General features: G+C 44.1%; 1 protein-coding gene across 6 annotated transcripts; it reads right to left on the minus strand.

The window, feature by feature from the left end:
* Positions 1 to 260: 260 nt before the first annotated feature.
* On the minus strand, positions 261 to 15,696 carry krcp (kelch repeat-containing protein). 6 transcript variants are annotated; one of them, XR_016483044.1, is made up of 12 exons: positions 15,371 to 15,611; positions 14,829 to 14,990; positions 14,300 to 14,381; positions 12,152 to 12,211; positions 11,059 to 11,347; positions 10,835 to 10,966; positions 3,922 to 4,109; positions 3,588 to 3,784; positions 2,945 to 3,036; positions 2,566 to 2,678; positions 2,187 to 2,284; positions 261 to 2,095 (listed from the first exon to the last, which is right to left on the minus strand). XR_016483044.1 is itself a non-coding variant. In XM_036987229.2 (12 exons), exons 1-12 carry the CDS (start codon positions 15,430 to 15,432, stop codon positions 1,860 to 1,862), a joined length of 1,653 nt encoding a protein of 550 aa, XP_036843124.2. In that variant the 5' UTR covers positions 15,433 to 15,649; the 3' UTR covers positions 261 to 1,859. The 6 variants fall into 6 exon arrangements, 5 of the variants coding, with proteins under 5 accessions (XP_036843124.2, XP_090039544.1, XP_036843125.2 ...); XM_036987229.2 differs by having other exon boundaries at positions 2,566 to 2,620; positions 15,371 to 15,649; XM_090183418.1 differs by having other exon boundaries at positions 2,566 to 2,620; positions 14,240 to 14,381; positions 15,371 to 15,609.
* Positions 15,697 to 16,987: the final 1,291 nt, after the last annotated feature.

A 16,987-nucleotide genomic window follows, 5' to 3' on the forward strand; every position in this document is an offset into this window, starting at 1 on the left:
GTCTCCAAACAGACTTTCTCAATTCATCTTTCCTCAATTCCTTGCATCTCCCTCTACTCAACACTTTCTCGAAACCCATTGAAAAAAATGGCAGAGGGGAAGGAACTTGGACCACCTTCTACAAAGGAAAGATGAAAAACATGATAGCTATTGACTCGTCTCTCAGCAGAGGCCATTGTAATAGATCTATAGCCATCTCAAGTCTAGGCTACACGAATCAGCCTGCTATGAGTCATTCTCTTTAAGACTATACAAGGGAGTATCTTTTAGTATCTTTGTTTATTCAGCATGAATGTACAAAAATAAAAAAAAAATCTGCCTAAGAAATGAAAGCAACACCATTTTGAAACTAGATCCATACCAATAAACCTGACGATATATGTGTATTACAATGGGGAAAATGAACAAAAAAAAATTCATTCACAGAATTCTCAAAATTGTCATTCAAAAAAGAGCAATTGTCAAATAATTAAGCTTCAAAATGTTGATTTCATACATTGTGACATCATGAGAATGGTCACAAGTGTCCAGGTAAGCACAAGATTCCCCCACATCCTATTAATTGAATATAGTTTCTCAGCCCATATCGATATAGCGTTGAAAAGGCCAATATCGGCTGATAAAAATCGGTCAGGCTCTAATTAGAATGCGAGTACCTGAGACACAGAACTTGGGTAGCTTTAAAAAACATAATTGGAACGTAGGGGGAAAAAAAACGAATTCTTTACTTCTATGACTAAGTTTTACATTTTTTTTATTTTTATAGTCTACAACCTGCTTTCCCAGTCCGATTGAGTTATGGAATTCAATTGGAAAGTGAGCAGAAACAAACTGGCAACCCGGCTTCAAATTATGCTTCAGTTCCACTCTGGTTAATGACCATCTAAAGTTAAAAAATATGAAATGTAATAAGCAGCTTGTACACACGTCATACCTCTAGGCTGACCAAAATAATAATAATAAAAACCACTGCACTTGAAGTGTAAAAGGGTTCAGTCAAACCATAAATCCTCACTTTATAAACCCCAGGGTTGTATTCAATAGGAAGCAAACTGTCCGAAATAGAACAACTACCTTAAAATGTGTCCAATAAGGAACCCTCATTTTCTATTGCAGTTTTGCTACAGTGTGCACACCGATGAACACGACCCAGACGGCGTGAGTTCCAAAACGGCAACCCATTCCCTACATAGGGCTCTGGTCAAAAGCAGTGCACTACAGAAATATATATTTCCTGGAAAGTATACATGTTTTAATGTATAAATAACATCAGTCCTGACCATTCCCTCATCACACTGAGAGACATTTGAAAACAAACGACTAGCACTTCCTGTTTCTAATGACGTGAAAACGGCAGACTTTGAAGATCTGTGAGATTTCTCTAATACACCCATAGGGGCTGTGTGTGGGGCCAGAGCCCTGGTCCAAAGTAGTGCACTATATAGGGAATAGGGTGCCATTTAGGATTCCACTCATGTGGTTTATGTTGTGTTCATAACCAAGTGGGAAGTAAATAGCACGTGAATAAATCCAACTGGTTTGAACTTTGATTGGCTAATGGCAAACAAGCTGTGTCAACCACAAAACTATAAGTACTGTTATCATGCTCACAAACAAATTATAGTGGTAAAAAAAAACATGAATAGAAAGCTTTTTATGAATAATGTTTAGTTATTGCATTTAGCTGCCGAAATTGCGGTTATTGGGGTCATTTCCTTACTTAAAGGGAGGTCAGAATGTGGGAGAAGTCGGAGCTCAGGGATAATATACAAGTGTCCCACCAGTAATGACCTTTTGGAGAGGCATTCAAGTTTTCCCAGTTGTACGTGGTAAATTCCCAATTGGTTATGAACACAGCATTAGTTCTGGTCCAGCAGTTCAGTGACAGTCAGGGTCGTCAGGTCAGAATAGAAGTTCCCCTCGTTGTCGCCCCCTCCAAATACCAGCAGGGTTTTGGGGGTACGGTCGGAGTTTCGTTCTTTGCCGTCATCCTTGAATGAAAGGTTTTGATTGGCTAGCGCCATGGTGATGATGGAATGTCCAGCTCTGGGCACGGAGAGCTGTGGGTGAACCAGTTCAGTCCAGGTGTTGGTGTCTGCAACACACACACACACAGTGTTTAGAGCCTGGTTCTGGAGGAGTGTGTGTGTGGCGAGAAGCAGGGTGTGTGTGTGTGTGTGTCTGACCTGTGTTGAAGGTAAAGGTGTCATTGAGGGCCTGGTTCCCGTTGTATCCCCCGTGGACCACAAACGTAGAGTCAGAGAGTAACACACAACCATGCCAGCTGTAACACACACATCCATGTAACATGACCTGCTCTGTTACAACTTTCATAGTGAGGAGCAGCAGTATCCAAAAGCAGAAAACATTTATGAAGACAAAGCATTGTATCGATTACAGGTTCTCCCTTATATAATAAGAGAGCGATTCAAACGGCACTTCCTGGGTTAAAAAGGTTCAATTTACATTAAAGGATGGATAAAAGATGGCTGTCTGAATTATGAGACTCATTGAGTCTTTAAACTGTTTCTGTAACCTACATTCGTGTGTATTAGTTAGTCCTACCTGCGAGGAGAGGGAGGTGATCCGTTGGTCTGAACAGACGAAAACTCCATCAGTCCTGATGAAAACAATCCATTCACTTTAGTCAGGGTTCGTCCATTCAGCAACACTTGCCACTGTTTTCCAGGGAGTGTTGGGATCCATAAATCAATAAAGATACAGTGACTAATATTAAATAAACCGTGACTAATAATTAAATAAACAAAGACAATCTCATTTAAAATGTTAGTCCTCCAATGACTTCCCTCTAATAACTAACCGGCCAATTGTATCGCAGACCGTCAGACAAGCTGGAGGGCCATGAAGAGTAAACTGAATGGCAGTTAGGGAGGAAGTCTCACCACACACAGACCTACTGGACAAACAAGCCTGTGTCTCTTACCCAGGTCAAGCATGTACATGTCGTTGAAACAGAGTGGGGTGTCCCAGCCTCCGAACACATAGATCTTCCCCTGGATAACGCAGGCCGAGTGACTGGAGAGAGAGAGGGGGAGAGAGAGAGAGAGAGGGGGGAGGGAGAGAGGTCATCCCATGTCCACTACTACTATTATTATTGCTGTTGGTCACACCATTTATTTATATATAAATATATATTTTTCGATATGTATACTTTGACAATGTAAGTAATAATGAACTTGCCATGTCAATGTGAGAGAGAGAGTTAGAGAGCGTTAGAGAGAGAGAAAAGGGAGTGAAGAAGGCCAGAGGGAGAGAAAAGAGTGAACCCTCCCCCAAAAGACTGATCTGGTAATCCTCTGATCTGAACTATAGAAGTTATTTGTACAGCTATTCTGCGCTTTAACTTGCTAAAAATCAACCCAGGTATTAGCTGCCAGTCTGTTTGTGCCATCGTACCTACTTCCTATTGTCATGTTTGGTTTGACAATAGGCAATGGATTTTGACAAGAGACCAAACAGATCTGAGCCCAGGCTACCCATGTGGATGTGAACTAAGAGTTAGAAAGAGGAGCGCTCTTTCTAACTAATGGTCTGAAGCGTTTTCGGTTTGGATCCGTCCATCTCACCCTGAGCGGGGGGCGGGCTTGTCGCCTGTGACGATGGGCTGGTACCAAATGGAGAGATGTGGGTCAAAGATGTAGAGGGAGTCACTGCAGCCGTCGGGTTCAGGGTGAGGGCGAGGGAACACCCCTCCCAGGACAAATAGTTCACCCCGAAACATGCTGCAGCTGTGATAGGCTAATGGAGGTACTTTTCCCTGGGCCTGGAGAGGAGAGGGAGAAGGGGGGGGTGGAGAGAAGGAGAGGAGGGTAGAAAGATCATTCATGTTATTACATTTGCACAGATGCAAGCTTACACCTATCCAGTCCCAGATTATTAGGTGTATGTGTCCAGTCTCACCTCCACTGTGCTCCACTTCCAGCTCTGTGTGTCTAGGATGTGAACGTCGTTGAACCACTTTTTGTTCTTAGAACCCCCGAACACAAAGATTCTTTTGGAATCAGGGTCGTAGGTCGCTGTATGGCCAATCCGGGCCTCGGGGGTGGGGCCTTCTGCCAGCGTCTCCGCGGGAACCCATGACATGTCCTCTGAAGGGTCGACAAAAAAAAGGAAGTGAGGGTGTCAAGTGAACCAATTAAAAACGAAGATCCAAAAGTACAAGAAAAACACAGCTGGCTAAAGTGCCTTCAGAAAGTAACCACACCCCCCTGACATTTTTCACATGTTGTGTTACGACGTGGGATTAAAATGGATTTAATTGTAATTTGTCAACAATCTACACAAAATACTCTTGTCAGTGAAAGAAATTCAAACATCTAAAAAAATGTATATACAATGATTAATAAAAACACAAATAGCTCTTGAATAGATACGTATTCAACCACCCAGATCAAAACATGATATAATCATCTTTTACACCTGTGAATCGTTTTAGGGAGAGCTTTGCTCAATATTGGGTCATTATTTATTTATTTTTAAACTTAAAATACTGTCAAGTGGGTTGTTGATCATTATTATACAGCTATTATTAAGTCTTGCTATAGAATTAAGCCGATTTAATTCAAAACTGTAACTAGTCCACTCTGGAACATTCAATGTCGTCTTGATAAGCAACTCCAGTGTATATTTGGCCTTGTGTTTTAGGTTATTGTCCTGCTGAAGGGTGAATGTCTCCCAGTGTCTGTTGGAAAGCAGACTGAACCAGGTTTTCCTCTAGGATGTTGTTGCCTGTGCTAAACAGTTTCTTTTTATCCTAAAAATAAAAAAAACTCCCTAGTCCTTGCCGATCACAAGCATTCCCATAACATGATGCAGCCACCACCAAGCTTGAAAATATGAAGTGGTACTCAATGATGTGTTGTCCTGGATTTTCCCAGAAGATAATGCTTTGTATTCTGGACAATAAGTACGTTTCTTTGCCACATTCTTGGCAATATTACTTTAGTGCCTTATTGCAAACAGGATGTATGTTTAGGAATACAGGCTTGTGTACAGGCTTCCTCCTGTTCACCCTGTCAATTAGGTTAGTATTGTGTAGTAACTACAAGGTTGTTGATCCATCCTCAGTGTTTAATGGCTGTGATAGGAGAGAACTAACTGTTTAACAGTCACCATTGGCCTCATGGTGAAATCACTGAGTGGTTTCCTTCCTCTCTGGCAAATTAGTTATGAAGGACGCCTGTATCCTTGTAGTGACTGGGTGTATTGATACACCATCCAAAGTGTAATGACTAACATCACCATGCTCAAAGGGATATTCTATGTCTGCTTTTAATTTTTTTTAGCCATCTACAAGATTGGATGCCCTTCGTTGCGAGGCATTGGGAAAACCTCCCTGGTCTTTGTGGTTGCATCTGTGTTTGAAATTCACTGCTTGACTGAGGAACCTTGTGTGGGGTACAGAGATGAGGTCGTCATTAAAAAAATCATGTTAAACCCCATTACTGCACATAGAGTGAGTCCATCCAACTTGTGAAGCACATTTGTACTCTATTTAGGCCATAACAGGGGTAGAATACTTAGACATTTCAGCTTTTCACACATATGTTTTTAAACAAATTTCTAAACAACTAAATTCTATTTTGATATTATGGGGAATTGGGTGTAGATCGGTGACACAAAATCTAAACGTAAATCACATTTAAATTCAGGCTGCAACAACAAAACAAGGAAATGGTAAAGGGCTGTGAACACTTCCTGAAGGCCTTGTACCCTCCATTACGGCTCTGTTATTGGTATCGACAGGGGGCTATATACACCCTCCATTACGGCTCTGTTATTGGTATCGACAGGGGGCTATATACACCCTCCATTACGGCTGTTATTGGTATCGACAGGGGGCTATATACACCCTCCATTACGGCTCTGTTATTGGTATCGACAGGGGGCTATATACACACCCTTCATTACGGCTCTGTTATTGGTATCGACAGGGGGCTATATACACCCTCCATTACGGCTCTGTTATTGGTATCGACAGGGGGCTATATACACCCTCCATTACAGCTCTGTTATTGGTATCGACAGGGGGCTATATACACACCCTTCATTACGGCTCTGTTATTGGTATCGACAGGGGGCTATATACACCCTCCATTACGGCTCTGTTATTGGTATCGACAGGGGGCTATATACACCCTCCATTACGGCTCTGTTATTGGTATCGACAGGGGGCTATATACACCCTCCATTACGGCTCTGTTATTGGTATCGACAGGGGGCTATATACACCCTCCATTACGGCTCTGTTATTGGTATCGACAGGGGGCTATATACACCATCCATTACGGCTCTGTTATTGGTATCGACAGGGGGCTATATAAACCATCCATTACGGCTCTGTTATTGGTATCGACAGGGGGCTATATACACCATCCATTACGGCTCTGTTATTGGTATCGACAGGGGGCTATATACACCCTCCATTACAGCTCTGTTATTGGTATCGACAGGGGGCTATATACACCCTCCATTACGGCTCTGTTATTGGTATCGACAGGGGGCTATATACACCCTCCATTACGGCTCTGTTATTGGTATCGACAGGGGGCTATATACACCATCCATTACGGCTCTGTTATTGGTATCGACAGGGGGCTATATACACCATCCATTACGGCTCTGTTATTGGTATCGACAGGGGGCTATATACACCCTCCATTACAGCTCTGTTATTGGTATCGACAGGGGGCTATATACACCCTCCATTACGGCTCTGTTATTGGTATCGACAGGGGGCTATATACACCCTCCATTACGGCTCTGTTATTGGTATCGACAGGGGGCTACATACACCATCCATTACGGCTCTGTTATTGGTATCGACAGGGGGCTATATACACCCTCCATTACGGCTCTGTTATTGGTATCGACAGGGGGCTATATACACCCTCCATTACGGCTCTGTTATTGGTATCGACAGGGGGCTATATACACCCTCCATTACGGCTCTGTTATTGGTATCGACAGGGGGCTATATACACCCTCCATTACGGCTCTGTTATTGGTATCGACAGGGGGCTATATACACCCTCCATTACGGCTCTGTTATTGGTATCGACAGGGGGCTATATACACCCTCCATTACGGCTCTGTTATTGGTATCGACAGGGGGCTATATACACCATCCATTACAGCTCTGTTATTGGTATCGACAGGGGGCTATATACACCCTCCATTACGGCTCTGTTATTGGTATCGACAGGGGGCTATATACACCATCCATTACGGCTCTGTTATTGGTATCGACAGGGGGCTATATACACCATCCATTACGGCTCTGTTATTGGTATCGACAGGGGGCTATATACACCCTCCATTACGGCTCTGTTATTGGTATCGACAGGGGGCTATATACACACCCTTCATTACGGCTCTGTTATTGGTATCGACAGGGGGCTATATAAACCATCCATTACGGCTCTGTTATTGGTATCGACAGGGGGCTATATACACCCTCCATTACGGCTGTTATTGGTATCGACAGGGGGCTATATACACCCTCCATTACGGCTCTGTTATTGGTATCGACAGGGGGCTATATACACACCCTTCATTACGGCTCTGTTATTGGTATCGACAGGGGGCTATATACACCCTCCATTACGGCTCTGTTATTGGTATCGACAGGGGGCTATATACACCCTCCATTACAGCTCTGTTATTGGTATCGACAGGGGGCTATATACACACCCTTCATTACGGCTCTGTTATTGGTATCGACAGGGGGCTATATACACCCTCCATTACGGCTCTGTTATTGGTATCGACAGGGGGCTATATACACCCTCCATTACGGCTCTGTTATTGGTATCGACAGGGGGCTATATACACCCTCCATTACGGCTCTGTTATTGGTATCGACAGGGGGCTATATACACCCTCCATTACGGCTCTGTTATTGGTATCGACAGGGGGCTATATACACCATCCATTACGGCTCTGTTATTGGTATCGACAGGGGGCTATATACACCCTCCATTACGGCTCTGTTATTGGTATCGACAGGGGGCTATATACACCCTCCATTACGGCTCTGTTATTGGTATCGACAGGGGGCTATATACACCATCCATTACGGCTCTGTTATTGGTATCGACAGGGGGCTATATAAACCATCCATTACGGCTCTGTTATTGGTATCGACAGGGGGCTATATACACCATCCATTACGGCTCTGTTATTGGTATCGACAGGGGGCTATATACACCCTCCATTACAGCTCTGTTATTGGTATCGACAGGGGGCTATATACACCCTCCATTACGGCTCTGTTATTGGTATCGACAGGGGGCTATATACACCCTCCATTACGGCTCTGTTATTGGTATCGACAGGGGGCTATATACACCATCCATTACGGCTCTGTTATTGGTATCGACAGGGGGCTATATACACCATCCATTACGGCTCTGTTATTGGTATCGACAGGGGGCTATATACACCCTCCATTACAGCTCTGTTATTGGTATCGACAGGGGGCTATATACACCCTCCATTACGGCTCTGTTATTGGTATCGACAGGGGGCTATATACACCCTCCATTACGGCTCTGTTATTGGTATCGACAGGGGGCTACATACACCATCCATTACGGCTCTGTTATTGGTATCGACAGGGGGCTATATACACCCTCCATTACGGCTCTGTTATTGGTATCGACAGGGGGCTATATACACCCTCCATTACGGCTCTGTTATTGGTATCGACAGGGGGCTATATACACCCTCCATTACGGCTCTGTTATTGGTATCGACAGGGGGCTATATACACCCTCCATTACGGCTCTGTTATTGGTATCGACAGGGGGCTATATACACCCTCCATTACGGCTCTGTTATTGGTATCGACAGGGGGCTATATACACCCTCCATTACGGCTCTGTTATTGGTATCGACAGGGGGCTATATACACCATCCATTACAGCTCTGTTATTGGTATCGACAGGGGGCTATATACACCCTCCATTACGGCTCTGTTATTGGTATCGACAGGGGGCTATATACACCATCCATTACGGCTCTGTTATTGGTATCGACAGGGGGCTATATACACCATCCATTACGGCTCTGTTATTGGTATCGACAGGGGGCTATATACACCCTCCATTACGGCTCTGTTATTGGTATCGACAGGGGGCTACATACACCATCTATTACGGCTCTGATATTGGTATTGAGGTGAGGATATATAGTTGAAGTCGGAAGTTTACATACACTTAGGTTGGAGTCATTAAAACTTGTTTTTCAACCACTCCACAAATGTCTTGTTAATTAACAAACTATAGTTTTGTCAAGTCGGTTAGGACATCTACTTTGTGCATGACACAAGTAATTTTTCCAACAATTGTTTACAGACAGATTATTTCACTGTATCACAATTCTAGTGGGTCAGAAGTTTACATACATTAAGTTGACTGCCTTTAAACAGCTTGGAAAATTCCAGACAGTGATGTCATGGCTTTAGAAGCTTCTGATAGGCTGATGGACATAATTTGAGTCAATTGGACGTTACCCGTGGATGTATTTCAAGGCCTACCTTCAAACTCAGTGCCTCTTTGCTTGACATCATGGGAAAATCAAAAGATATCAGCAAAGACCTAAAAAAAAAAAAAAATTGTAGACCTCCACAAGTCTGGTTCATCCTTGGGAGCAATTTCCAAACGCCTGAAGGTACCACGTTCATCTGTACAAACAATAGTACGCAAGTATAAACACCATGGGACCACGAAGCCATCATTACCGCTCAGGAAGGAGACACGTTCTGTCTCCTAGAGATGAACGTACTTTGGTGCGAAAGGTGCAAATCAATCCCAGAACAACAGCAAAGGACCTTGTGAAGATGCTGGAGGAAATATAGATACTTTTGTACCTATCCACATTAAAATGAGTCCTATATCAACATAACCTGAAAGGCCGCTCAGCAAGGACGAAGCCACGGTTTGCAACTGAACATGGGGACAAAGATCGTACCTTTTTGGAGAAATGTCCTCTGGTTTGATGAAACAAAAATAGAACTGTTTGGTCATAATGACCACTTATGTTTGAAGGAAAAATTGGGGAGGCTTGTAAGCTGAAGAACACCATCCCAACCGTGAAGCACGGGGGTGGCAGCATCATGTTGTGGGGTGCTTTGCTGCAGGGGGGACTGGTGCACTTCACAAAATAGATGGCTTCATGAGGTAGGAAAATGATGTGAGTAAATTGAAGCAACAGCTCAAGACATCAGCCAGGAAGTTTAAGCTTGGACGCAAATGGGTCTTCCAAATGGACAATGACCCCAAGCATACTTCCAAAGTTGTGGCAAAATGGCATTAAGGACAACAAAGTCAAGGTATTGGAGTGGCCATCACAAAGCCCTGACCTCAATCCTATAGAAAATGTGTGGGTAGAACTGAAAAAGCGTGTGCGAGCAAGGAGGTCCACAAACCTGACTCAGTTTCACCAGCTCTGTCAGGAGGAATGGGCCAAAATTCACCCAACTTATTGTGGAAAGCTTGTGGAAGGCTACCCGAAACATTTGACCCAAGTTAAACAATTTAAAGGCAATGCTACCAAATACTAATTGAGTGTATGTCATCTTCTGACCCACTGGGAATGCGATGAAAGAAATAAAAGCTGAAATAAATCACTCTTGACTATTATTCTGACATTTCACAATCTCAAAATAAAGTTGTGATCCTAACAGACTTAAGACAGGGAATTTTTACTAGGGTTAAAAGTCGAGGAATTGTGAAAAACTGAGTTTTTAAATGTATTTGGCTAATGTGTATTTTAACTTCAACTGTATATCCCTGTCTTAAGGTAAACTTACCAGTGCACAGCTTCCACATGGGGTCCTTGCAGAACTGCATCCTGGATCCCTGCCCTCCAATCAGAATGGCTGTCTGGGGGTCGATGGGGCACAGGCTCTGACCCCAGCGACCCGACGGGTTGACCAATGGGGCTGCATCGATGAGGAGGCACCAGGGTCAATACACTGGTTGGCAGTCTACACACAATAATCTATCCTTTCCACACACACACACGTTAACTCACCAGTCTGTGTAGTGGGTGTCTTGGCCAGTCTACCTTTGCCCCTCTGTGGAGGAGTGTTCTGAGGGGTGAGAGCCGCACCTTCCTGACCCTCACTCTGGAGGAACAGTCTGGTCTGACCTCCTCTGCTCTGACCTCTGACCTTTCTGAGGGGGGTTGACTTCTCTGAAAATGACGACACCACGTCGATGGGACACGTGTTCTCCTTCCCTCGGTTCTCTTCCTCGTTGTCTTCCCCCGTTTGTCCCCTCTTTCTCTTCCCCTCCCTAACAGGGGAAGGGGCCACAGCACTCTGGAATAGAAGAGGAGAGGGAGGAAAGAGGGGGAGGAAAGAGGGAGGAAAGAGGGGGTGGAGAGAGGGTGGAGAGAGGGAGGAAAGAGGGGGTGGAGAGAGGGTGGAGAGAGGGAGGAAAGAGGGAGAGAGAGGGGGAGGAAAGAGGGGGAGGAAAGAGGGTGTGGAGAGAGGGAGGAAAGAGGTGGAGGAGAGAGGGAGGAAAGAGGGGGAGGAGAGAGGGAGGAAAGAGGGAGGAGAGAGGGTGGAAAGAGAGGGAGGAAAGAGGGGTGGAGAGAGGGTGGAAAGAGAGGGAGGAAAGAGGGGGTGGAGAGAGGGAGGAAAGAGGGGGTGGAGAGAGGGTGGAGAGAGGGAGGAAAGAGGGAGAGAGAGGGAGGAAAGAGGACAGAATGGAAGAAGTTAAACTGCGACTCAGTAATGACGTTGCCACAAACAGGGTGAACTGCAGAAACTTTGGACGTGAGCCCGATATCGCAGTCTACTTTGATTGACATAAATTGAATAGAACGAGGTTCTAAAGTAACAATGGGATCATCTATTTTGAATTTCAAGATGGCGTCCTCTCCTTTCCCCAACATTCACTGGTGTCGAAGAACTTCCCCAGAGTCGTGTTTAACTGCTCCCCAAAGAGCTGCCCATTTTAGTTCTTAAACTCTAGCACACTACACACTTTCATCCACTCATCATCAAACCTTTCATTCGTGGACTCGGGTGTTTTAGCGCCAGGGAAACAACTACAATGTGTACCCTTTAAGAAACACTTGCCCTAGAAGGACTGTGACGAGCCAGGCGTGTGGATCTCACCTCTGGGGTGTATTCCTTCATGGACAGGGTGAGGTCAAGGTTCATCATATCCCCTTTGGCCTGTAGGACAAACAGAGTCAAGTCCATCGTTGTTTGGATCGTCTCAAATGTAATACATAGTTGTGTATATCTGCGTGCTCTGGTTTAGAGATGGTATTCCTGCCACTCTATAAGATACAGATAAATAATTCCTGATTTAATGTATCTAACCATCCCACTTTCTCCATCTCTATAGATACCATAGTAGTTTAGGCAGTACTCCTCAGAGGTGCGTTCAACAAGGGGAAAAGTTTGTGAACGTTGACTAACATAGTCCATTAGTTATTTTGTTAGCTGTGACTGTTAACGTTAGCGAACAGTCGGAGAAGGTAGCGAACGTCGAACGTAAGTGTCAGTTTAAACTGCCGCTTAACAATAAATCAACCGGGTGTAGAATTTACACTGAACAAAAATATAAAGGCAACATGTAAAGTGTTGGTCCCATGCTTCATGAGCTGAAATACATTTTAAAAAATCCCAGAAATGTTGTTTACATCCCTGTTAGTGAGCATTTCTCCTTTTCCAAGATAATCCATCCACCTCACAGGTGTGGCATATCAAGAAGCTGATTAAACATCATGATCATTACACAGGTGCACCTTGTGCTGGGAACAATAGAAGGCCACTAAAATGTGCAGTTTTGTCACATAACACAATGCCATAGATGTCTCGATTTGAGGGAGCGTGCAATTGGCATGCTGACTGCAGGAATGTCTACCAGAGCGGTTGCCAGATAATTGAATGTTAATTTCTCTACTATAAACTGCCTTCAACATCGTTTCAGAGAATTTGGCAGTACATCCAACCAGCCTCACAACCGCAGACCACGTGTAACCACGCCAACCCAGGACCTCGACAACCAGCTTCTCCACCGGTGGGATCATAGACCAACCCACCTGGCAGTCAGGCCCAGCCAATGTAGAGCCAGGCCCAGCCAATGTAGAGCCAGGCCCAGCCAATGTAGAGCCAGGCCCAGCCAATGTAGAGCCAGGCCCAGCCAATGTAGAGCCAGGCCCAGCCAATGTAGAGCCAGGCCCAGCCAATGTAGAGCCAGGCCCAGCCAATGTAGAGCCAGGCCCAGCCAATCAGAATAACTTTCTCCCCACAAGGTCTTTATTTCAGACAGAAATACTCCTCATACTCCTGAAATAGACTGTGGGGAAAAACATATTCTGATTGGCTGGGCCTGGCTCTACATTGGCTGGGCCTGGCTCTACATTGGCTGGGCCTGACTGCCAAGTGGGTTGGTCTATGAGCCCACCGGTGGTTAAGCACCCCTGCCCAGTCATGTGAAATCTATAGATTAGGGCCAAATGAAATTATTTCAAATCGACCGATTTCCTGCTATATGAACTGTAACTCTAAAATATTTTAAATTGTTGTGTTTATATCTTTGTTCATTATATAGGAATTGCTAAGTCATTTTTTAGATTGAAGTCGCTAAAAGCCACAGTAATCCTGACAAAAAGCCGTTTGAGGTTTCCCTAACACTTTGGAACGTTTATTCAATTCGTTGTTGTTACTCTGGCAACATGTTCGCCGCAAACAGAAGCCTTGTTGAACTCGCCTCCGGTGTCCTCCTTCCAAGCGGACAGTCAACAACTCCCTCAGTCCCATCCATCCACTCACCAGGTGTTCTCCTTCCAAGCTGACAGTCAACATCACTCCCTCAGTCCCATCCATCCATCCACTCATCAGGTGTCCTCCTTCCAAGCTGACGGTTAACATCACTCCCTCAGTCCCATCCATCCACTCACCAGGTGTCCTCCTTCCAAGCTGACGGTTAACATCACTCCCTCAGTCCCATCCATCCATCCATCCATCCATCCACTCACCAGGTGTCCTCCTTCCAAGCTGACGGTTAACATCACTCCCTCAGTCCCATCCATCCATCCACTCACCAGGTGTCCTCCTTCCAAGCTGACGGTTAACATCACTCCCTCAGTCCCATCCATCCATCCAGCCACTCACCAGGTGTCCTCCTTCCAAGCTGACGGTTAACATCACTCCCTCAGTCCCATCCATCCATCCATCCATCCACTCACTCACCAGGTGTCCTCCTTCCAAGCTGACAGTCAACAACTCCCTCAGTTCCATCCATCCACTCACCAGGTGTCCTCCTTCCAAGCTGACAGTCAACATCACGCCCTCTGTCCAGCTCTCCTCTTCCCACTGCTCCCATGTTAAACACCTGAACCAGGAACAAGATAATGTGACAATCACACTACAACACTTGACATCCCACTATTACCTTATAAAGACAGTGGTTCTCAATACTGGACCTGGAGATACAAAGGATGCACATTTCAGTTTTTTTCCTTAGGGTCCCCAGGACCAGGATTGACAAATACTGGTCTAGGAGACATGCAAAATAAACTTTAACTTTGGACAAGTCAGTCAGTGTGTGTGTGCTTTCTTGTGGGACATTCCAAAAATATCCGTCCGTGTAATTGTCTACATCATAGCTCGCTGGGCCACGTTCAGTAAGCAAATGTTGTGGAACGTTTTCAGATAGCAATGTCACGAATAGAATGATTTCTTGTGCTACATGTCAGGGAGGCATTTTTGTTCTTCATGACATTTCCTCGACGTTGTGTTTTTCTGAACGTGTCCTGGCCCTGGAAATACAGGAACGTACCTATTATAAGGTGTCAGTTTTCCTATGGTGATTGGAACTCTGTCGGCGTCGTTGAGTTCTGCGTTGACGCAGATCCTGTCTCCCCATCGCCCCCTGGAAAACAGCACCACCTGCTGGGAACTCGGTGGTACTGCAACGGAAAACTGGGCTAACCCGTTTGCACTGTAAAAGAGAGTTAAATATGAACTACTTAACGCTACCTGTTACTTAACTAGTTAGCTGGTGCAAAAACATACTTACAGTTGAGTTACTTTATATCATGCATTTTCCTACATGTTGACAAGACTTCATGTGTTGGGGGTAACAATACCAGAATCTAGCGTTGACTGCGGCACCATGCGTGATTATGGAAGTTTGTGATAGCATAGCTAGCTAGCTAAATGCATTTAGAAAAACCATGCAACTCACACATTAGTGTTATCGATTAACAAACACAAATAATTTGAAAAGGCGATACATTTACGATAAATAGCCATCTAGTATCGAATAAGATACATAAAACTCTCGTTACACGGTTGGCTAGCTAACGTTAGATAATTTACCATAGGAGCTTTAGAGGCGCATCATTCACTCCCAAAACAACGTAGACCCCAAAATCATCCATTTGCGTTGTCCTTCTCCTCCCGAAGCAAGCTTGATATTTGGAGATAGAAATAAACTCAAACCATTAAGCTAATTTGATTAATTCTCAAAAGTAGTGGAGATTCTAATCAAATATCTCCCTGTCTAACTTCTCATCTCCCGCCACCGTAGTGCATAAAATACAAAAACCCGCGCCACTTCTCGAAGTTTGACACCTTCCGTGTAAGCCAATCAGACGGCTGGGTTCAGCAGCGTCGGATGAAGACATGGTCTCCCTGGCCACTGAGGCGGGATATTCAGATTCCTGTGTTCAAGAACATTGAACGGTCTCCAAATTAAAGAACTGTTCAGAATGTCAAGTTCTCCTCTTGAAACTGTAAATGTTATGGTTGGTTGAGTTGTATCTTTAAGTCTATAAATTATATTCAGTTAGTAAATTGAAGAATAAGACTTTGTTCTTTAACTAACTTTCATAGTTAAAAAAAAAATACAACAAATAAGTAGACTCTAAAGTGTAATTTTATGATCGGATTTCCTCTCTCCACTTTTTGGAAGTTAACACAGACAAAAAAAACAGACATCTAAAACCAAAATCGTATAATTTTGTAATAATGACATATAATAATGAGTAGCTATTCGGGCTCCCGTGTGGCGCAGTGGTCTAAGGCATTGCATCTCAGTGTAAGAGGTCTCACTACAGTCCCTGGATTGAATCCAGGCAGTATCACATCCGGCTGTGATTGGGAGTCCCATAGGGCGGAGCACAATTGGCCCAGTGTCGTCTGGGTTTGGCTTGGGTAGGCCATCATTGTAAATAAGAATTTGTTCTTAACTGACTTGCCTAGTTAAATAAATAAAAAAGTGATTTAGTATGCAAGGTGAGTTGTAGATCACTCAGTCTGACAGCAGTCTTCTGTCGTGTTGCCCTAAGCTATATAGCCCTGTGAGGGCAGTTTGCGCCAGGTGAAAAACGATTGCATACGTTTTGGAACCAGGCTGCCTTCCTGGAGTGAGCGACGGCGAAGTCGGCTCAAAACACAAGTAACATAGGTTAAGCACGTGGAGCCTAATGAGTAGGATTCTCGGTTCTCATGCAAAATAAGCTGTGTTTCCATTAACTTGTACAGTGATTTTTTTTTGTTGTCGACATTTAGAAAATTCATATAGAAAATAGATACGGCAACTGTCTACTTACAGTGCATTTCTATTTAACTATCTTGTGTCGATAAAAACAGCTGGATGTAATGACGTCACATTAACAACAAAACAAACCCGTAGCAAGGTTTCCATTCAATTTGAGACAGTTTTCATGCGAATATATAAATTAAAAAAATCTGCATGAGATAATATGCGCATTTTCCCACCAGAGATGTTTATTTTTTTATTAATAACAAATCAACACATAAAGCACATGAGGGAACACAAGCATACATAGATTACAAACAATAGACAATGGAGCTGGGGGGTACAATATCACATTACAATTACACAAGGACCTTAAGGGACATGCATATACTTTCAATTCTAACAGCTTTTTTGTTAGTAGAGCATTTAACCGTCTTAAAATACAGTTCCAT

Source organism: Oncorhynchus mykiss, chromosome 9, assembly GCF_057628025.1.
Source record: "Oncorhynchus mykiss isolate SJ-2025 chromosome 9, ASM5762802v1, whole genome shotgun sequence".
Taxonomy (NCBI): domain Eukaryota; kingdom Metazoa; phylum Chordata; class Actinopteri; order Salmoniformes; family Salmonidae; genus Oncorhynchus; species Oncorhynchus mykiss.